Raw genomic sequence first — 23,739 nt, 5'->3', positions numbered from 1 at the left:
GGCCCCGCCCCCTGATCTCCAGACAGAGGGGAGGTTAGATTGCCCTCCGCGCCGCCCAGCGGCGCGGAGGGCAATCTCAGCTCCCCTCTGTCTGGAGATCAGGGGGCGGGGCCACCAGCCATGTGGCCATTTTCTCCGAGGGCAACCCACTGAGTTCCACCACCTCTTTTCCCAGGAAAAAAGCCCTGGCGAGGAGAAGCACTCAACTTCTCAAGATTTAGTAATATAAATAGAGCTTTTTCAAAAAAGCAGCAGGGTGGTGCAGGCCTGGTGGGGAAGAAAAGAGTCTGTCGCTTCTCTCTCTCATGGTGAACCAAGTGCTAGCCAATACGTGCCAGCGATGCTCTCTGTTAGCGTACTGCCTCCCTAGAGAGTGGGAATACGCAGTGTTTTGGAAAAAATCAGTGAAGTGCAAGGCAGTGGTGGAAGGGAGCCTGCTGGATTCTGCCATATATGTATTTCCGTTCAAAAGCTTGGAATTAATTATCCATTCGTTTTTCAGTCTTGTTCATCTGTATCGTATCTTTCCCCCGCCAAGAATGTAGTACAGCCAGGAGAGGGGGCTGGAAGTGGAAAAGGATGCTCAGCACACAAAGACTTAAACATTAAAAGGCCATGAAAAAATGCACAAAATGGGGCAGCTTTGAAGTTGGGAAGGAGAAATCTGTGTCATGGGTGATGGTACCATCACTAGCCAATAGGCTCCTGTGCAGGGCTTTTTTCCTGGGAAAAGAGGCGGTGGAACTCAGTGGTGGAACTCAGGACTGCACAATGACGTCACTTTGGGTCAGCTGGAACAAGGGGGGAGTTTTTTAAAGTTTAAATTGCCCTCGGCGAAAATGGTCACATGGTCGGTGGCCCCACCCCCTGATCCCCAGACAGAGGGGAGTTTAGATTACCCTCCATGCCACAGAGGGTGCAGAGGGCAACCTAAACTCCCCTCTGTCTGGAGATCAGGGGGCAGGGCCACCAGCCATGTGACCATTTTCAAGAGGTGCCGGAACTCCGTTCCACCGCGTTCCCACTGAAAAAAAGCCCCGCTTCTATGACTCTTGTGCAACGTACAGTCACGATCACTAGGTAAGATGGGCTCAGATTGTTCCAGAAATAAAAGATGATTTCATGTTGGCAAAATGCCACCCCCCCACACACTCCCCACTGGCTGAGTAAAAGCAGTAGGATCCCCCACGACTGAGTATAACTTCAACTTTTAAAAGGTTGTTATTACTACCCATTGGGGAAAGGCACGGTGTTAACAATATCAACCCTCGGGGACAATGGCTGCTTTGTCCGACCATACCATTCCGGCAAAGCATGAGTCAGCTGGTGGGCACATGAAGCCTGGCACCTGGGCAAACAGATGGCAAAGCAGATGCAGATGGGCAACCCGGTAGACCTGGCATCTCTGCAGAGAAGGGAATGGCAAGGTGCCCCAAACATTAGGGAGAAGCTGGGATGGCAAATGTCAGCTCTGACCACTCCATTCCTGAAAAGGGTGAGTCAGCCAGTGAGCAACTGTGGTCTCCTGCCTGCTTGCTTAAACAGGCGGCATTGCCAGAGAGAGAATGGCTAGGCAGGTCTTGCTGCACCCACTTGACACGTTCCACGCAAGAGGCGCCCAAGGCCAAGCACGGGCCTTGCTAGGCAGCGCAAGAAGTGCCTTGCAGGATTCAAAGGCCGAATCATCTTGTCCGGCAATAAATCTGACCCCTTTTATATCTCCACGAGCCTCCTGGCTGTGAAAGGCACAGCTACAGTGGCCGGTGGAGAAGTGGGCGACCCGAACCGCTACACCATGCCCCTTGCTCTCGGGTTTTCAGCAGATGCATCTCCACGTTGTGGACATTCGCCTTCCATGTGCGCAACTCAACCTTGACCCACCCGCAAGCAACTCTGGTCACACGGCCCTTGCCTGCCCAGGAGGCACGCCTTCAGATCACGTCTCTGGCACACCCCCACTTCCCCCTGTCAGCGCTTGCAGCATCACTTCGTGGCCATGTGCCAAGCCCACCCCCACCTTCCAGCCCCAGGAACGGCAAAAGGTCAGCCACTGAATGTGCACTTGGTGAGCAGGACTCCTGGGTTCCTCTCTCTGCTCAGGAAGAAGAGCAGGGCACGGAGTGGAAAGCTGCCGGCTCTTTTCCAGTTTTACTGGCCCTTCGCCTCTTGATGCCCAGTGATTAAGCAGGAGACAATTTCCTGACCGTTTCATCTCCACAACCATGAAAAATTTCTCCTGACAGATTTTTGCATGTCTGGCAGCTCCCCAAAGCAGAAAAACCGGGTCAGTTAAAAAAAAAAAGATGGTTATCTTTTTAAAAAAAGAAACCTTCACTTTTGCAAGCAGCCCAGAGGAGACAGAACTCCTGAGCTATGTGCCCAAGAGGGGATTTTCAGCAGCCGGAGCTTGTGACATCACCGTGCTGCGAAAATGTGTCTTCACATGCTTATATTATCTTATGGAACTCACTGCCACAGGGTGCAATGATAGCCACTCCTTTGAACAGATTTCCAAGGGAGCTAGGCAAATTCTCAGAGGAGAAGTCCACCAGTGGCTATTAGTCAAGATGACTAAATGGAACCTCCATGTGCAGAGACAGTAGCCCTTTGAATACCTATGTTGGGGGGGGGGGGGCTCACAGCTTTGGGAGGCTTTGCCCTCCATGCTCCACTTTTAGGTTTTCCAGGAACATTTGGGTGACCACAGCGAGACATGGGATGCTGGATTAAGCAGACTTCTTCTGAGAAGGCTCTTCACGGCTTCCAAACTAGAGGCTGGTCTTCCTAATCCAGCGCTGCTGCGGAGAAGCTACCGTGCTCCCAGGCGTCCCCTCTCTCCTTCTCCTGTGAGTTGCTTTGCCTCGCCTCTGCCCGCCCGCATACCTGCCATTCCTTTTCTTCCTCTGGCTAATTTGCTGGAGTCACAGCTCCCAGTGAGTCAGGGTGGGGGAACGCAGAGCAGGAGGTGACGCAGCTCCGAGTCAAGGGAACCTGCCAGAAATTCAGGAGGCACACGGCCCCATCCCCCCCCCCACACACAGTGCAGCCGACTACGCTTTTATGCTTTAATCCACCAGGAAAGCAGAACTGGCCACCCTCCTTGCTGCTCTTATTTGCTGGCCTCCCCGTGTCAGATAGCTAGGCAAGGAGTAGCTGGCTGTCCATCTTCACCCCTTTCTGAACCCAAAAGACCACCTCCCCTCCTGCAGCACAGGAAAGAATCCAGGCGTGCTAGCTTCTTCCCGCATTGTTATCTGCTACAGTGAGTTTATTATATGGTCAACGGGTCTTTAAAAAACAAATGTCTGCCACTGGATCAAGAGTTATGAGATGAACCCCTGTACCCTTTGGGTCCCTCCCAAGGATCAGCTGGGGTTGCCAACTCCAGCTGAGAAATTTCTGGAGATTTGGGGGCAGTGCCTGTAAAGGGGGAATTAGGGATAGGAGTTCATCTAGAGTCTACGCTATACCATAGAGTTTGCCCTTGGAAACTGCCAATTTCTCCAACAGATCTCTGTAGTCTGGAGGTGAGTTGTGATAACAGCAGAACTCCAAGCCCCTCCTGGAGGCTGGCACGAGAACCTCAACGTTCTGTTCGTCCCAAAGCTGGAGCTTGTCTATGAAGGGAAACTACACCTAAATGCAGTCTTCACCTGCAATCCAACATGGTGCAGTCCCTCTGACCGCCTCATTCTCTTGGCACTTGCAGATCAGAGACTTACTCCCTAGTAACTGCACACAGAATTGCAGCACAAAGAGGCCGTTGCCGCCTGGGTTAATTTTCTGTGTGTCAGGAAGAATTCTGCTCTGCCACAGAAGCCCTGGGGAGCCACTTCCTCTTCGACCAGCCCTGACACAGCTGCCAATTCAGCACACCAAAAAACCCCTCCAGCCAAAGCAGCAACCCGCAGTGCCCCCCTGGCGCATCATCCGCTGGCCTCCAGCAAAAAAGGGGGGGGCCTGTGGTAAGGATGCTTGGAAGCTCTTGGGAGAGATCCAGAGCTCTGGACTGAGCAGTCAATGGCTTTCAAAGGAACGGAAAAGGGAACTTGGGCATTGCCAGGGTGATCGGGAGCCGCAAGGAGGTATGGAGGGGGGGGGGTGGATTTATCCAGGGCTTCATTTTGCATCCAAGCACACTACCGGGTCTAGGCCTCAGAACCTGGTTTTCAAATCACCGTCCCGAATCCCATGTTTAAAAAAGAAACCCTGGGTGTAACTCGAAGCACACACAGTGTCTTTCTTTGAGAAGCGGATAAAACCAGTTGCTCCTATGCGTCTGAGATGGGGGCAGCTCAGACATAGGGCGGGGGGAAAACTGGCCCGGGCCCTGTCCTATTCCTGAGTCTTCAGCAGAGATTTGAGTAAACATCAAAAGCCGGAGTAATAGAGAGAACCAGGTTCATAGAATCATAGAGTCTCTCTACACGAGACATCTGACATGTGAAGAACACGTGTTGGGAGAGGCAAAGTTAGCTGGGAAGGGAAGTTTAAAAAGATGGAGACAGAGAAGTGAAATTGACAGAGCCTTTGGGGAGGCGAAGATGAAATTAACAAATCCTCTGAGGACTGATCTCTGGTGGCTCTGTCTTTTAAAACTACGCTTCCTGGCTAACATTGTGTCTCCCTACACTTGAGGAACTCGCACTGAGGTGTCTTGCGCAGAGCGACTCACAGAGTTGGAAGGGGCCTTACAGACCATCTAGTCCAACCCCTGCACAATTCAGGAAGAGCCTCAAGCATCCCCAACAAGTATTCGTCCAGCCACTACTTGAAGACTGCCAATGAGGGGGAACCCACCACATCCCTAGGCAGCCGATTCCACTTTGCATCATCGCTCTGCCGTGAAACCTGGCTGCATGACTTTGGGCCAATCCCACACTCTCAGCGAACCTACCTCACAGGGTTGTAATTGCGAGAATAAACAGAGCAGGGGTGAACAATATTGTCAGCTGCTTGGAGTCCCCGTGGGGGAGGAAAGCGGAGTGGAATTCCGAATCAGGTTCAAGGTCTTCGGCTTAACCTTTAAAGCCCTTAGTGGATTGGGACCAGCACATGTACAGGACCACCTCTCACCCTATATTCCCTGGAGGACACTCTGTTCTATGGACAAACATCTCTTGGTGGTCCCCAACCCCTCAGAGGTCTGTCTTGCCTCAACCAGGACCAGGGCCTGGCTCCTGCCTGGTGGAACTCTCTATCTGTGGAGCTCCAGCCCCAGCAGGTATTATTGTCTTTCCACTGGGCCTGAAAGACAGAGATGTCCCGCCAGGTATATGGTGGTTGAGGTGGGTGGGCCGTGAAACTGGCCTCTTGCCATGCGGAGGAGGGTTTACCCCCTGTTCTGTTAACATCTAGTAGTTGAGAGCCAGTTAGGTGTAGTGGTTAAGAGCATGGGACTCTAATCTGGAGAACTGGGTTTGACTCCCCACTCCTCCGCTTGAAGCCAGCTGGGTGACCTTGGGTCAGTCACAGCTCTCTCAGAGCTCTCTCAGCCCCACCCACCTCACAGGGTGACTGTTGTGTGGGGATAATAAATAATATACTTTATAAACCACTCTTATGTTAAGTTGTCTTGAAGGGCGGTATATAAATCGAACGTTGCTGTTGTTGTTGTTATTATCGGCCATCCGGCCCCACAGATTGCTGTTTGGGTGGTGCGATGTGTGTGCTGCTGTCTTTTAAAAACTGTATTGTTATATTTATTGATGTTTTATCTGGTTTCAAATGAACATGTTGATGTATTTTATATATGTTGTATTCCGCTCTGAGCCCGTTCACAGGAAGAGCGGATTAGAAACGTAATATATAACAGCAGCAATAATAACAACAACAACAATAATAAATGCAGCGATACGTTCACAATCGTGCTTTGCTGCAGATTCCGCAGCTCTCAAAGGAGAGCTACAGGAGCCAAATCTCAAGTTGCCAAGCCCCATCACAGGGTGTAAGTTGCAACTGTGGGTCAGAGCCTATGGCACGAAATGTTTTAATAGTGGGTGCAGAAAAGGAGGCTTCTTGTTAAACAGGGGCAGAAAAAGAAGCTGCACCAGCCGAAGTTCTGCCAGACCCTTCAACTCACAGGAATCCCAGCAACCTGTGATTCGCTCACCTTCAGGCAGCTTCCCAAAATTACAAAGAGAAGTGAAATAGAGAAGGGAAACAGAAAGAAGCAGGGCTCTGGGGTTCCCTCCTCACAATCAAAAGGGGAGTGTCGCCTAAAGGGTTTAGACTGAGGATTTGAATCCAGGACTCTTGAGTGTAATCCCAAGGACTGAGAGCGGAATTTCCATGGTTCCATCAGCCCCTGTTCCTCTGCCTAAGAGCAGAACCACAAGTGACAAAAGGCACAGGTTGGACACTTGCCAGCTTCCCTCAAGTTTTGGCGGGAAATGTAGGCCGCTTGGCGGAATGTTGGACAAGTGACAGTTGAGAAGTCCATTGGACAGCAGACGGAGAGCCAAGCTGCAAGACCAGGATGCCTACATTTCCCATCAAAACTTGAGGGAAGCTGACAAGTGTCCAATCTGTGCCTTTTGTCACTTGTGGTTCTGCTCTTAGAGCCAAGCTAGAAATGACAAACTACACTTGACTGGGAAGTGAACAGACTCACGTGTATTCCTTCCTGTTCACTTGTGCTCCACTCGATCACAGAGCTCTCCGTCCCGTGTCTGCGCTTGAACTGGTTCTGTGTGATCGAGTAAAGCGCAAGTGAACAGGGAGGAATACCTGTGAATCTGTTCACGTGCCATTCAAGTGTAATTCATCCCTTCTAGCTCGGCTCTAAGACGTGCCAGCATTTGCAGGTTAACAAATACTTGCCTCTCCGCTCTGCGAAGCGTCACTTGCTGATTCTGGCAGAGGTCCGAGGCACAACAGGGGCTCCAGGCCAATTGTTTCCCTTGTCAGTTGGTGACTTTAATGAATTAGGGGTGGCAACAATGAGGGTATCATTATTTATTTGTTTGTTTGTTTATTATAATAGATTTTTAGTCCACCCTCCCCGCCAGGCGGGCTCGGGGCGGAGTACATCATTTCAATTTACATAAATAATAGTTAAAAACAGATAAAACATTATACAAATGACATTAAAACAGCTTTATACAATACAGCTTTTCTTAAGATGGCGATGATAAAATACTGCTTTTCAAGCCCTGGCTCGTACGTAGGGTGGTGGACAGATCTTTAGTGTGGCCAGTGGGGGCCCAACCTAGCCTCCACCATATGCCGGGCGGAACATCTCTGTCTTACAGGCCCGGTGGAAAGATAACAAATCCCACCGGGCCCTGGTTTCCTCAGACATCCTTGGTTCTCCCTCCACCGTACCACGTGGCTCAGGGTGCCTACCACTCATAGCTTTTGTGACTCCGTTTCCCCAGCGTGAAAACCACCCCTGATCTTGCTGAAATTGTTTGTAGTTGGGCCATTTGCAAGCTCTGGGCTTGCGCCGAAGCAGTGATAGCGTAACGCCTGTGATTACAGCAACTGAAGAGGTCCCAAGCCTCTTTGCCAAAGCAGTGAGGAACCTGGGAGGAAGAGTTTTCTTTCCCCTTCCCCAATACACAGCACCTCTTATCTCGTGGTACATTTGACCTGCCTCAAAGGCTTGCTGTCACAATTCCTGAGATAAGGAATGCGGAGTTCTCCAAACACTCAAAAGCACAATGTAAGCACTAGCATCTTTACGATCCCCCAATGAGCAGCAAAATCCATGTACACACACACACACGCACGCGCACACACACACACACACACAGAGGCCTCTTATTGCCTAATGGCAAGTTGGCAACCTTTGCCCAGCCCGTTCCCACGCTCAGAGCATACCCCTCCCCACCCAAGGCATCGGGAACCAGCCACCTCTATAGAAAAGGGAACAAAAGGGGGGCCCGCGGGTTGGGGACAAGCAACGCTTTCAGAGCAGAGCGGGGACACGAGACAATTAACAAGGACACGAAATGCAGGGGGGAAGTGAAGCTGGGTAGAGAGGGAGAACAGGGGTCCCCATGCCCTCTCAATTCTTTCCTTTTATCCTCCTCGTGCCTGCCCTTCCATAAAACTAGAGTAGGACGGCTGGGAGAAATAAAATTCCCCCTTTGCAGCCAGTGGAACGGAGAGAAAATAAAGGACATTTTTGGCTCAGCCATCCAAATAAGAAAAGAAGACACAAGTCTCAGAAAGGAAAGATTGTCTGAGCCCGTCGTCGTTGACTTTCGACACCAGGGCCCACAGCCAGTCCTAGCCAAATGAAAGCGAAGAGGGGGTTGGCTTGGAGCACATGTAAAGTGCTGGGTTTTAACCAGCGGGTAACCTCAAGCCAGTTTCCACGCACAAAGGATTAGGGGCTAAGGCTCCCAAAATGGGTCAGTGGTTGGGTAACTTTCAGGCCTTCTCACTGTAGAAATTAAATGCTGATTGGGCTATACCAAACTGAAAGCTTAGCCGGTCGCCAAAGGCGCATCAGGAAGCTTAGAACCAATTCTGGGCACGAGCAACCAATTCTGAACACCAAACATGGGCCGTTTCCACACTACTTACCTTCATCCGGAACGCCGTGGAATGTCGCGAAAAAACCTCAGAAGATAACGGCTGATTCCGCACACGTTGGATAATGCACTTTCAATGCACATTATCAATCGTTTAAGGTGGGTTTTTTGTTCCGCGCACAAAAAAATCCTTTCCAAATGATCTATAAAGAGGATTGGAAGTGCATTATCCAACGTGTGCGGAATCACTCATAGTCTTCTTGCGCGATTTTCGTGCAATGTCGTGCAAAACTCGTACGAGAAGACACTATCTTCCATGGAGTTTTTGCGACATTCTGTGGCGTTCCAGATGAAGGTAAGTAGTGTGGAAACAGCCCTGACCTCTTCTGAAAAGCTGAGCCCTGCTGCCCATATACCCAAGGCAGGCACACACTTCTTGCGTTCTCCATTTCACTCTCACAACTATCCTTTAAAGTAGACTTGGCAGGGACAGAGTGATTGGCCCAAAGTCACCAAGCGAGCTTTACGGCAGAGCGGGATTTGAACTCAAGCCTTCTAAGTTCCTTGCCCAATGCTCTAACTGCTATACCACATCAGGGCCATTTCCAGATGGCTTATCTGCACCCGGGATGTCGTGCCACGTTTCGGATCATGCCGGGGAAAACGCGAAATATCGCATTTTCTTGCGCAAGTTTTGTGCGACGTCGCGCAAAACTCTTGCAAGAAAACGCGGTATTTTGCATTTTCCCCGGCATGATCCGAAACGTGGCGCGACATCCCGGGTGCAGGTAAGTCGTCTGGAAACGGCCCAGCTCTCTTGTGTACTTCTGGGAAGTCCAATTTTCTGCCTTAAGGAGCTGAACATCATCTGGCATTACTCACCTGACACAGCCAGTACCGAAGGGGTCCGGGACAGAGGGTCGCCCAGAGCGTTGAGGGGAACACTGTCCTGCAACCAGATCAATTGCACTGGTTCTGGCGGACCCTCAGCTCTGCAGGTGAGGTTGAAAGGGGCCCCAGCTGTGACCGCCAGATCTTGGGGCTCCTCAGCAAAAAAGGGAAGACCTGGAAGTGAAGAGGAACGAGGTGATCAGACACTATCACTATGATGCAGGGATATACAGGGCTCATTTCAAAGGGGAACGTGCAGGAACGCAGTTCCGGCAGTTCCCCAAAGAGGTCACATGTTAGGTGGCCCCGCCCACCTGACTCTCAGCCATTTTGGGCCCATTTCAGCCTGGATTGGGGCCGAAATGGCCCAGATCGGGCCTCTGATGGGTGGTGGATCACTCTCCCACTCAGCAGTGGCCTGATCCTGACAATTTTGGGCCCCCTTTTGGCCATTTTCAGCCCCCTTTTTGCCATTTTGGGCCCAGTTTTGGCCCTGAACGGCCAGGATTGGGTCCAAAACAGCCAGGATAGGTGATGTCAGGGGGTGTGGCATATGCAAATCAGTTATGCTAATGACACACTTCTGGTGATGTCAAGGGGCATGGCATAGGCTAATGAGTTATGCTAATGAGTTGTGCTAATGAGTTCCTCCAGCTCTTTTTCTACGAGATGACCCCTGGGGATATCCATCCGTAGAGGACAATTTTCTGGGTTCATGTTCCCCTAGCCACCCCAAATGTCCCCCCAAATCTATTCATGGGAGAGGCAGGACCTCCAGGAATATGATTTCAGGGAACAATTTGGGCTGCTGCGGAGAGGTGAGGCGAGACAATCTCACTCTGTGGGCTGAAATCCTTGTGCCCACAGAAATATTCGTCTGGATTCCAGCACGGAGCGCTCTAGGGAGTCTTTAGATTGTCCATTAATTTGTTTGGTGGAACGATATCCTGGCTGCAAATCTGGTTCCAGCTGCAATCTGAAGGGTTGGCTTGGCCAATAAATAGAGCTGAGGTTTTTGAAAGACTGTCTTCTGGAGGAATTCGCCCATTCACCTACGTTCTTACTGGAGCCCCGCCACCCAATTTTCTGAGATTAGGCAGTGACTTTTTTTTCTTGTAGAACAGCCTCCCCAGAGATTTATTTGGGCATTAGATGAACACTGTTTTGTTTGGGCTCGAGGCTGGTTTTTTTTCCATTTTATTTATCCATTCTTATTGATAGGTTGCTGCTTTTAAAAAATTGATTCAACCTTTTGCACTTTTATCCCACCCTTCAGCCAAGAAAGCTGAAGGTAGCTGGCACACCTGGCTCTCCTTTCTTCCATATTATTCTTACAACAACCCTGTGAGGTAGAGAGGGAGTGGCTGGCCCAAAATCATCCAACAGGCTTTATAGCAAAGAAGGAATTTTTATCTCCAAGTCTCCCCAGTCTAAGGCCAATAGTCTAACCATTACATGACACTGACTTTCTTATGGCCTAAAAAAACACCCACCCACAGACTGGAAGCTGCTCCGAGTATTATTAACAGAAAAACAGCACAGAAATATTTCCCACAGTCCCCCATTTCCTGACTCATAACAGAAAGAAGCATGATATTAAAAGGAAACTAAGCCAAGCCTTCATTTAACCAAGGCGTAATCTGGTAGACTCAATTTTGGAACTTGATCTGAGCTACTATACTCCGGCACTGATAATTCTCCGCAGAGATAAGAGTGCCCCGGAGCACGTACAGAGTTTGTTTCCTTCACCACGGAGTGTGGGATCAGGTAGCAAGGGCTACCCAACAGGCTTGGCCTCTTTGAGGTGAAAGTCTACAGGGGAAATCTCACTGTGTTACAACAACTGGACAACCTGAAGTATTTACCTTCCAGTCCCAAATACGCTTTGTCAGAGAGGATGTTTGACCCGTTCACCAACACTGCACATTGGTAATTTCCCATATCCGAAAGCTGCACAGAAGGGATGCTGGGGGGTGGAGAGAGAAGAGAACATTCACACAAACTCCCAAAGATGCTTTAAAGTTTGCTTTGAGGAAGAAGCAGCAAGAATGAATCTTTCTTTCAAAGGGCGTACAGAATCCTACTCCATTCCTGAGTTCATCTCGTAAGAACCTACGAAGTGGAGACTATCTTTTCCAGGATTCTGCCCCCATTTGCAGCCAGACAGATGCCCCCAACGGGGAAGTTCACATGCCGGGTATGAAGGCCTTCTTTTGCTAGTCCACATACGGTTGCCAATCTCCAGATGGGGCCTGAAGATTACAAAAGATATCCAGAAGAATTAGCCATTTTAGTCTGTAGCAGCAAAATAGTAAAGAGTCCAGGAGCACCTTTAAGACTAACCCACTTTATTGCAGCATAAGCTTTTGAGAGCCACAACTCTCTTCATCAGATGCATCATTAGCTTTCAAGAACCACAGCGCTCTTTGTTAGATGCATCTGACGAAGAGAGCTGTGGTTCTTGAAAGCTGTCGATGCATCTGACGAAGAGAGCTGTGGTTCTCGAAAGCTGTCAATGCATCTGACGAAGAGAGCTGTGGTTCTCAAAAGCTGTCGATGCATCTGACGAAGAGAGCTGTGGTTCTCGAAAGCTGACGATGCATCTGACAAAGAGAGTTGTGGTTCTCGAACAGTTGTGGTTCTGTTGATGCACCTGATGAAGAGAGCTGTGGCTCTTGAAAGCTTATGCTACACTAAAGTTGGTTAGTCTTAAAGGTGCTACTGGACTCTTTACTATTTTGCTGACAGATACCCAGATGACAGAGATCAGGAAACAGCTGCTTTGGAGGGTTGACTCTGTTGCATTAAACCCCGCTGAGGTCCTTTCCTTTCCCAAATCCCACCCTCCCCAGGATCCACCCTCAAATCTCTAGGAATTTTCCAACCCAGAGCTGGCAACCCTAAGTTCCCAGCATTTGGCAGTCAGAGGTATACTGCCTTTGCACATGGAGGTCCTGTTTGAAATGCAGTGGCAAACACAGACTACACATACACCCAATCCCGTTGCAAATATGGATGATGGGGTTTGAGACAGGATTTTGTGTTCGTGGAGTTTAGTGCTACATTGTAGATGGTTGCATTTTAATGTTTAGAGAAGAGATTTTGATTGAACTTTTGGCTCCTCGCTTCTACATTGGCCAGAGTATCTACTTGGGGATTCTTTAGTGTGTGTATTTTGTTTTGAGTCAGCAGAGAGGCCAACAGCCTCTGTGTTTACTTACTGGTCAGGATTCTTCCATCTTAAGGAGGGGGCTGCCGAGCGCCAGCAGACAAAACAATAGTATCTAATCTGCTGGCTCCCTGTTTATTTTGCGGAGTTTTAAAAGCTCCAGTTGTTTGTCCCAGCTGCACTTTGTTGTTTATCAAAGTGGAAATGAATGTACAACCTTAAAAGAGAAAAGGGTTTTTTTTTTAAAGTCTCTTAAAAAAATAGGGCTTCATTCAGCGCAGGGAGCGAATGAAACAAAGTCAAAAAACAGCGTGGGAACAACGCGCCATGGAAGATCATTTGGTTTCAGATACCAAATTCGGAGGGTCTGAAATATGTACAGTACACGGAAATTTTAACTTCAGTGATAATTTCTATGGTGTAATTTCATTGTTTAGAGAAGTACGCAACCCTCAGCATTTAGGAAGTGATTTTTGAACATCTAAAATGCTTTATATACACAATCTTACTAACAACAGCCATGACAGGTTGGTCCGCTACGATCATCCCCATCCTGTAGATGGACAGAACGTTTCTAGCCCATATGGCCTGTACATAAGAAATGCTCGAAAGAATTTCCAAAAAGGGAACAGAGTGTTAGCAGGGCTTAGTTCTGCCCTGGTAGGGTCTTGTTTCTCCCCAAAACTACTAGAACAAGGGGGAAAATATGCATAATAAAGAACAAAACACAGTCAGATTTGTTTAATGTGCATAATATATTATAGGTTGCAAAATTCAGAAGATGTTGCCCTGCTCGAAACATAGATTGGAAACTCCTTGGGGCAGGGGACTGTCTTTAACGTAGGTTGTTCTCAAAGAGGGGTTTGTCTGTAATCTTCTCCAGCAGGAAATACCCTCTCTGATGAGATCCGCCTGCCTCCTTCTCTGTTGTCTTTGAGAACTCACGAAAACGCTCAAGTGTTTTGCATAGTACAGCTTCAAAAATGGGCCAAATAAATGAGATTTCACTTCTGAAAAAGATTGGGAGGAAGGCGAGAGTGCGAAAAGGGCCAGAATTTCATTTCCCCTTTTCCTGCCTTCTGACTCCTTTCTTCCTTGCCTGTTTTGGGGACTGCGCTGCCCCTGGTTTTAATGGATTTCACGGAACAATCCTAAACAAAGCTAGGCCGTTCTAAACCCGTTGACTTCAAAAAGGGTGTAACTTCAATCAGAATTGAACTGTCAAGTGTGCCATTTTTATTATGCCATGGATAATTTGTAAACTGCCTTAGATCTCACACTGGAAGAAAGGCAGTGGAGAAATTTTTAAAGCCGTTTTTAAAATTAAAAGCATTGTATATGGGGATGACCCTGTTATTACTAATTTCTCAAACACGCACCTTTGGCAGCAATTCCTAATACACCTCCCCACGCCCACCCTGGATCTTGACCTGCACCCCTAACTCTGCTGGGCTGAGCCTCTCAGCAACAATCCCAAATGTGCCTCCCACCCTGGATCCAGCACCCTCACCCCTGCTGTGCTGGGACTGTCAGTCATGCGTCAAAAAGTTCAAAGTCAGAGTTTCAGATGTGGTCTTCCCATCAAGTTCTGCTGCCTTGAGGCTGAGTCACTGCAAATAATACTTCCTACTGAGTCATGCACAATCGTACAGGCACGCTGTCACCCTCAAACGCACATGGACCTTACTGCCTGTTCCCCTTCTAGAGAAGGAAGGTGGTTGATCATTCGCATGAAGGATGACAGAGTTCACAGCCCAAGTCAAAGATGCAATAGATACCCATATCCGGTTTGCTGAGCTTGAGAATTATAGGGTTCGGAAGGGGTCTCCAGGGTCATCTAGTCCAACCCTCTGCACAAAGCAGGAAATTCACAACTACCTCGCCTGCCCACACACACACCCAGTGACCCTTACTGAATGTCCAGAAGTTGGCAAAACACCGTCAGGATCCCTAGCCAAACTGGCCTGGGGAAAATTGCCACCTGACCCCAAGGTGGTGATTGGCATTATCCTGAGCGTGTAAGAAGGGGCCACGAGAACTTAGCACTGATGCAATCCTTCCTGCCCTCCCTCTCATGATCTGCCCAGGTTCACAGAATCAGCATTGCTGTCAGGTGGCCATCTAGCCTCTGCTTAAAAACTCCCAAAGAAGGAGAGCCCACCACCTCCCGAGGAAGCCTGTTCCACTGAGGGACCGTTCTGTCAGGCAGTTCTTCCTAATCTTTAGCTGAAAACTCTTTTGATTTAATTTCAGCCCGTTGGTTCTGGTCCAACCTTCTGGGACAATGGAAAACAACTCCGCACCATCCTCTAATATGACAGCCCTTCAAGTACTTGAAGATGGTTATCATATCACTGCTCAGTCATCTCCTATCCATTTCTTCCTATTGTGGGGCAGAGGAGGATTGGGTTGGAGAACCCAAGATCTTGTCCCGTCTATTACATTATTCGCGTATGGACCATTAAAGAAGCTGCTAGTAATTTTTCTTTACTCCTTACTGAGAGTGGGCGGGGGGGGGAGGTCTTCACCGAACTGTGACATGTCCCCCCCCCCCTCCATTTCTGATTGCATCTTTGTATTTTCTCCAAAATGTATAGGGGAGACCCACGTGCAACAATAAAATCAGTATTCCCACTTCACTCTTCCTGCTAAGATGCACGTGAAACATCTGTATTTCCTTCTTTAAAAACTGGAAAGCCTGCCTATGCTGGCTGGCTTTAATAAAAGATACAGCACGGCTTTTGGTTCTGAGTTTTGCTTTGGACTAGCATGGGTTCTTGCAAACTCAGACACACAAACGAACAATTCATATGACCTACGCCTCAGATCCTGATGTTGCAAAAATAGCAAGGTCCGTTTGACTTGCTGTGGTTTTTGCCCAAATAACTACATCAGTCAGGGGAACATACCGAGACCTGTGGCAGTCTGCTTGGCAGACGAAAACCAGCTCAGATTTGCTTTGTTTTCTTTATCTAATAAGGGCAGGGCTTTTTTTCAGCTGGAACGCGGTGGAACGGAGTTCCGGAACCTCTTGAAAATGGTCACATGGCCGGTGGCCCCGCCCCCTGATCTCCAGACAGAGGGGAGTTGAGATTGCCCTCCACGCAACTCCAGCAGTGCGGGGGGGGGGGGCAATCTCAACTCCCCTCTGCCTGGAGATCAGGGGGCGGGGCCACCAGCCATGTGACCATTTTCTTCGAGGGCAACCCACTGAGTTCCACCACCTCTTTTTCCAGAAGATAAGCCCAGAATAAGGGGTTGGGTGTTTTTTTTTTGTAACTTGTAACATTTTTCCCATTTACAAGCTGCTTTGGGGGAAGCCGCTTAAAAACACTTGCATTCATTACAGCCCGAGTCAAAGAAACGGGCCCCGAGATCGAAACCTGGGCAGGCCATTTGGTCTGGTCTGTAGGGGTCTCACCTCAGCACGCTGGTGGTCAGCCACTCTTCTTCATCCAACGGCACCTGAACCTGGTTAGTGTCGGCAAGCGCCAACGTGGCGCCATCGCGTAGCCAGCTGACCTCCAGCGGCTCTCCAATAGCATGGACAGAACAGGACAGTTTCACATCCTTGCCCAAGGAGGACGTCAGGTTGAACGGGCCCTCCAAGAAGTCCACAGCTGTAAGAGGAAGAAAAGCATCACAAACTACACAAACGGCCCCATGGAGATGGAAACCTCCGAACAGGAATAGAAACCCTCCAGCCCCTTCTTCACTACCCCAAAAGGCTCCCGAATTTTAGGCCGGAAGTCCACAGTGAGGCCCTTCTGCACTGTAGGCTTACAGCAGTTGAATAGCCAGCTTTTCCCTTGTAAATAATCTGGGGTGTGTCGTTTTATGAGACAGCCGCCGTACATACTGAGCTGGTGCAAAGGAATGCACTGAGGCTGATCTCATGTGCAGGGAGAAAGCACTCTACATATGCTCAGAGATACTCTCTCTTTTATTTCTACTTCGCCTATTCAAAGGTTTTGACTTGGCGTTGCAAAAAAGCCTGAGCCTGTATCAAATCACCCCCTGGGCACAAATGTTGCCAACTCAACAGAAAGAAAAAGTCTTTCCTATTCTTCTGCATTTATTTTGAACCACAAGTGAAGCTTTCCATATCATAGAGATAATCACGCCTCTCTCCGTGTTTAAAAACTTCACTGCTGATTGCGGCAGTTCACGCTGTCGTGGAAGTAACAGGAGCAGGGGACAGTTTAAAAACTGGTAACCTCAGGACAGCAGGTTTTGGACCTTTCCCTGTCGCTTGTGGCGAGGTGGAAGCAACCTATCTGGCCGGCTAGGCAGGCCCTGGGTAATGTCTACGCTTGCCTCTCTGTCACCTGCTGCCAAGGGTGGAAGTCGCAGGGGCTCCACCCACTTAATGACAGTTCCCGTAATTCCCTGGCACCACACCCAAGCGATGCCGTGGGTCAGGGCGGAACTGAAAACTCTCTTCCAAGATGATGCCTTCTGGAATCCCGGGAAGTGCAGACTGCCTTTGCAACCGTAACAGGAATGAATCCCATATTAGTTCTAGCATCATCATGAAAGACCGAGTTCTCCAATTTTCTTGGGCTCTTTTTTATCCACCCAACTCTTTAAACTGATATTATTGTTGTTGTTGTTGTTAATATTGATATTATTAACAACAACAACAACTTATTAAATATAGAGATCTGGCAATAGAAACCACTCGACTATGAATGAAGAATGCGACAGTAGTCCCCATTGTCATCGGGGCACTAGGAACTATTTCGAAAAACTTCACAACTTATATGGAAAAACTGCAGCTTTTTGATATAGCACCTACAGAACTGCAAAAGACAGCATTACTTGGAACAGCGTACATTTTACACCGATACTTGGCTGATACTTAGGTCTCTGGTGGAAACTTGTATCAGCTCAGCAAGGCCAATCGATGATAACATGTGATCTTTATTTATTTTTTAAAGATTTTTTATTTTTTTATTAACTACATTGACTAACAATACAAAGGGAGAGAGGGGGGGCAGGGGAAGGAAAGAAAAAAAAACAGCAACATATAACAACACTACACTACACATAATGCTTTCCCTTCATACTGCCATTATTAAAAAATTAAAACTTTGTATAATATCGATGGAGTGGCTGACCTTGCAAAATACAAATTACAATTCGAATTAAGTCTTCATCCCCCCCCCCCCCCGGGCCTCGGACGCAATTCTCTCTGAGCAACTGCAGCCGCAGTGCTCATTCCCTCCCCTCCCCCTTCAGACTTCGCCTTTTCTTCTTGAACATAAGAACATAAGAACATAAGCAAAGCCATGTTGGATCAGGCCAGTGGCCCATCCAGTCCAACATTCTGTCACACACAGTGGCTAGAAATCCAGTGCCATCTAAAGGACTGTCAGTGAGGCCAGGACACCAGAAGCCCTCCCACTGCCTTCCTTCCAGCACCAAGCTTGGTGTCTTGCTGAAATTCTTGATTTTTGTCCTCAAAATCCCTTAATTGATCTTCTGATGTTATCTTGTAAGCTTGATCTTTGAAACTGAACCAAATACCTTCCGGAAATAGCCATTTGTACTTTATTCCACGTTCCCTCAGAAGAGCTGCGAGCTTTTTATACTTATATCTTCTTTTCCGAACTAAAAATGGAACGCCCTTCAGTATCTTGACTTTATTACCCAGAAAATCCAGATCCGCATTATATGAGTTGTATAGGATAGTGTCTCGGATCCTTTTAGATGAAAACTCGATGATAACATGTGATCTTTATTATTGATGGTGTTGTGTGAAATTTGAATAATAATAATAATTTATTTATTTATTTTAATTTATTTCAGATTTGTATTCCGCCCTCCACACAAGCGGGCTCAGGGTGGATAACAAAATATTAAAAATACAATTAAAAAATTCACGTACATTAAAAACAACACATTTAAAACAGGATGGTGGACAGCCTTCACAGGGAGGCTATAATGTCATTTATAGTCTGCCTTCCTTACTGAGACTCAAGGCAGATTACATAGTGTGAGATTAGCACAGTCAATATCAAGGACATTTCCATAAACAGCGCCATAGGGTAAATAAACACAAGTTTACAAAGACGTAACATTAGCAAGAATCCAATACAGAGTTGACGAAATGCTGAAACAGAACATAAGCAGTTCGAGGGCTGACATTAGACAACATATTACTACCCAATAGGATCATACTTCTTAGGGACTGAAATACACAGATGGAAATGCCGTCGTTCTTTGATCTGAATTAATCAGAACCCGCAGGTCATACATCCAGGCACCTGTCCGTTCGCCTTTGGAACCGTTATACCTTTCGAATTTCTGCCTACCTGCCTACTCTGTTGTGCTCATAGTCCAGATTAGGGGGAAGGGCTACTTTTTATCTTCACCAAGGAAGGGTTAAGTGATTGCAAGACCACTTATTGCAAACACTGAACCAACCACAGGGCAAAATCAAAAAGAGTCCAGTAGCACCTTTAAGACTAACCAATTTTATTGTAGCAGTTTCTCTTGGAATAAGGATGTATCACGGCTGCGTTTGTTCCCACTGCTTTTCCTAGTGCATGGGGAGAGATCTCATTTTAAGAGACCCTGGTAGATTCTGACTCAAGTCATCCGAATTGTTGGCAAGGAACTTCCAAACTTATTTTGCAAATTCATACTGAATAGGGGTTGCCAGTCTCCAGGTGGAGCCTGGAGTTCTCCAGGATTTACATCAGAGCTCCAAGCTACAGAGATCAAGTCCCCTGGAGAAAACAGCAGTTTTGGAAAGTGGGTTGGATTTATGGCATCACAGTCCCACTAATTTCCCTCCCCTCCCCAAACTACGCCCTTCCCAGGCACCATCCCCAAATCCCCAGGAATTTCTCAGCCCTGTTGGTGACCTAGTGGGGAACAGGCAATTTTATCAGACAAGACAGTGGGAATTGTTTAACCCTTTTGAGGACACAAGCATTAAGATCATTGTGGGTACACTTGGCTAAAGGCAAGAGGGTGTGGGGGCACGGCAGTTTGGCCCAGATGACAAACTAGAGTTGCCAACTCCAGCTTGGGGAAATTCCTGGAGACTGGAGGGCAGTCAGTGCCCCATGGAGCAGAGTGGTAAGCTAGAGTACTGCAGCCCAAACTCTGCTCATGACCTGAGTTCGATCCTGGCAGAAGATGGGTTCAGGCAGCCAGCACCCAGTTTCCTGGGGGTAAAGTGTAGATGACTGGGGAAGACAATGGCAAACCACCCTGTAACAAAAAGTCTGCCAAGAAAAAGTCATGATGCGATGTCCCCCCCCCCCCCCGCCACAGGTCAGTAATGACTCAGGGCTTGCACCTTTACCTTTTACCAGTACCTTGGGAGGGTGGGGTTTAGGGAGGGCAGAAGGAACTTGGCACCATGGAACCCCTCCCCTCCCAAAAGTGCCATTTCCTCTCTGGGAACTGATCTCTGTAGCCTGGAGATCAATTATAATGATGGGAGAACGCCAGGCCTTTTTCTAGAGGAGTTAGCCGTGTTAGTCTGCAGTAGCGAAATAGCAAAGAGTCTAGTAGCATCTTTAAGACTAACCAACTTTATTGTAGCATAAGCTTTTGAGAACCACAGCTCTCTTCGTCAGATGCATCATCAGCTTTTGAGAACCACAGCTCTCTTCGTCACATGAGGCCTTTTTCTGTTATGGTTCATGAAGCTGCTTTCACGGGAGAGAATTGCACAGGGCGGTGGGACCCATACAAGTTTGTACCAGGCCCAGAGATCAGACGCCCGAGGCCTGAGTCTTCCCCTCCTCCTTTTGCCCATAATTGGCCCCACCACAGCCACCTCTCAAGGGATCTAGAACTGTTTGCAAAGTAAACATATAGGCCTGGAACCCGGCAGGAAGAGGTTTAGGAAAATGCAGCCCCCTTCTTTCTCATAGTAGCGTATATGCCCGAAGATGGAATCCCTGATCAATGCCTGCTTCGGGCCTCAGCTAGGGTTGCCAACTCCGGGTTGGGAAATTCCTGGAGATTTGGGGAGGGCATGGATGTGATGCCATAGAGTCCACCCTCTGAAGCTGCTGTTTTTTCTAGGGGAAGTGACTTCTGTAATGGGAGAGCAGTTGTAATTCTGGGGAAATTCCAGCCTCTAGCCTGGAGATTGGCAACTCCTAGAGATATGGGGGGGTGGAGCCTGAATAGGGTGGGATTTGGGGAGGGGAGGGGCTACAGCAGCGCATAATACCATAGAATCCACCCTCCAAAGCAGCCATTTTCTCCAGGGGATCCAATCTCTGGAGATCAGTTGTAATTCCTGGAGATCTCCAGTCACCACCTGGAGACTGGCACTCCTAGGCCTTTCTGGTTGGCCTGGGACTTGGAACCCAGTCATAGTTCAACATTTCAGCCCCTGCCCCCCCCCCCGATACACATGAGTAACTGTATATATCTAATTAGGACTTGAATTTCTTGCAAACTGGTCTGGAATGAAAAAGCTCTGCCTTGGGAACAGTTGCCTCAGTGTGGCATTTGGAGCATAAAGCGGTACACGATGCGCCATACACTGTGGAAGGGAGACGGGGGGGGGGGGAGAGGAGACTGGTTAATACATCAACACTGGAATATCCTGCCCTGCCGCCCCTGTTAACCCTTGAGGAATGAAGGAGACATTCCAGGGCATGAGAAACAAAGATGCATAGTTGGAAGGAAACCAGGCCTCTGGTCTGCCTGGGCCTCCTGCTCTTTCCTCCAGGCAGGATGAAAAAGCTCTCCTCTCTGCCAACCTCTCCCAACTCTTCTCTCCGGTCCCAGCCAACACACAAAAATTATCTTTCTTTCCTCCCTCGTCACTGTTGTTTTCCTGGAGGTGAAAAATTGAGTCCTAACTCGGAGTTTCTCTACACGAAACGCCTCGCACGTGTTCGTCAAGTGTCGGGAGATGCAATGTTAGCCGGGAAGCATAGTTTTAAAAGACAGAGTCAGCTGAGATTGCTCCTCAGAGGGTTTGTTTTCATCTTCACCTCCCCAAAGCCTCTGTCAATATCACCTCTCCAGTCTAAAACTGTGTGGGATGGCAACCAGAGGGCAGCGAGGAATGAAAATGGGCTGGAGCTGCCTTCCAGAGCTGGGCTTGGACCTGGAGAGGTTCTAATGGGCTGAAGTTTCCCTTCTGGCATTTCACAGCCCCTTCACACAGCTCCAGTGTATAGCAACGCTTTTGCCATGCCGCTTGTTCTGTCTTTTTAAACTACCCTTCCTGGCTAACATTGCATCTCCCTACACATGTTCTTCATGTGTCAGATGTCTTGTGTAGAGTTAGGAACCTTGGGGGGGGGGCTATATTAAATGCCACATCCTGTAAAGTTGACACCTGGCCAGCACCTCAGCGTGAGTAAGGGTATGTGGGGAGGTATGCTTTGCCAAATCCCAGGAATCCGGGAAACAAACACATTACCATGACATAGTTAACTGTGGATAATTCCGAAATAAAACAGAACGGTTCTTTCATGACTCATAATGAGACTGTATCTAAGAATCAAGGGTGGGGTGGGGAAGGGGGGGGCTCGTGTTTCAAACTTGTACCAGCCCAGAGAAATTAAACTTCTTGCTCCTTACATGGCAGTGCGGTGGAACCATTAAAGTGCCAAACTAGGATCTGGGAGACATGGGTTCAAATTCTGACTTGGCTTAAACAAAAATTTTAAAAATTCCAACTTGGCGAAGACTCTCTGTACAAGGCATCTTACATGGGGATGCTCAAGTGTAGGGAGATGCAATGTTAGGGAAATGTAGTTTAAAAAGAGAGCCGGCGGAGATCACTCCTCAGAGGGTTTGTTAATTTCAACTTCACCTCCTGAGGTTTCTGTCAATTTCACCTCCCCTTTCCCAGGCAAGGATATCTCTGTATTTTTAAACTACCCTAGTGTAGAGAGGTGAGATTGACAGAGCCTCTGACGAAGCTTGCCGAGTGCCCTTGGGCTCTCACTGTCTCTCCCTTCTTTCTTTTATTCTCTCTGCTCTTGCGACTGCAGTCTTGGGCACCAACAGTTCAACAACAAATAAACAAAAGCAATAACAGTAACCGCAACAAATAATAATAATAGCAAAAATGTTAACCATTACAGCTAAAACACCAGATTGTCCAGATCCGGCTATCTGTTAGATTTCATTACACTTGATGAAAGATTTGGCTACTGCTAAAGTAATATTATAATCACTTCCAGCCAATAAAATCTGTAACTTCTGGTGAGCTGGGACAGAAATCAGATCCTTTAAAAAACGAGAAACAAACATGATTCGATACTTTTGGAATTTTGGACAGTCCAATAGACAACAGAGCAAGGCTCCCCGTATTGCCGTTACAACATCTCTCGGCTAATGGAATCCTTCCAAAACAGCCATATAGTTCTGCCGTTGGGACTGAATGCCACTCTCTCTCTCTCTTAGCCTCACCTACCTCACAGGGTTGTGGTCCGGGCTTTTTTTCTGGGAAAAGAGGTGGTAGAACTCAGTGGTGGAACTCAGTACCGCACAATGACATCGCGTTGGGTCAGCTGGAACAAGGGGGGAGTTTTTTAAAGTTTAAATTGCCCTCGGAGAAAAGGGTCACATGGCCGGTGGCCCCGCCCCCTGATCTCCAGACAGAGGGGAGTTTATATAGCCCTCCACGCCTTGGCATGGAGGTCAATCTAAACTCGCCTCTGTCTGGATATCAGGGGGCGGGGCCACCAGCCATGTGACCATTTTCAAGAGGTGCCGGAACTCCATTCCACCGTGTTCCAGCTAAAAAAAAAAAGCCCTGGTTGTGATGAAGATAAAATGGAAGAGAGGAAACAAACAGCGTGGAGATACCTGAGCCCCTTGGAAGAAGGGCAGGGTTTTTAAAAAAGTGCTAAGCACATATATAAACCGAACAAACGGGCAAGACTGCTTGGGGGATTTGCTCAGTGCTGCATTCGCCATTTGATTGCAGCACAGATTGGAAAGGGGGAGAGGAAGGGCTAGTAAGAACCACACGAGGGTGATCTGGATGATCTTTTGGGTTCCTTTTCTACTCAATGACATCACTAAGCCTCCCTACAGTAAACAGACCTGCCTCTCCCAGGCCTGAGGGGATAGAGCCGGCCAAAGCCTTGGGGCGGGGACACATTCCCCTCCCTTCTCATATCCAGGCACAATGGGATCGCAGCCAAGCCCTCTGCCTGTTCGACTAGAAGACTATTAAATCGGGGTCTTTTTACC

General features: G+C 48.2%; 1 protein-coding gene across 1 annotated transcript in view; it reads right to left on the bottom strand.

Annotated features, from left to right (window-relative positions):
* The window catches only part of AXL (AXL receptor tyrosine kinase), a 60,102-nt gene that overhangs the window by 30,607 nt on the left and 5,756 nt on the right, over positions 1–23,739 (bottom strand). Inside the window, 3 exon segments of the mRNA XM_054999499.1 lie at positions 9,366–9,548; positions 11,240–11,340; positions 15,965–16,163. Coding sequence (XP_054855474.1) covers positions 9,366–9,548; positions 11,240–11,340; positions 15,965–16,163 — 483 coding nt within the window.

This window comes from Eublepharis macularius, chromosome 15 (assembly GCF_028583425.1).
Source record: "Eublepharis macularius isolate TG4126 chromosome 15, MPM_Emac_v1.0, whole genome shotgun sequence".
Classification (NCBI taxonomy): domain Eukaryota; kingdom Metazoa; phylum Chordata; class Lepidosauria; order Squamata; family Eublepharidae; genus Eublepharis; species Eublepharis macularius.
The sequence above is the reverse complement of the archived record's forward strand: the minus strand, read 5'-3'. Positions and strand labels throughout refer to the sequence as shown.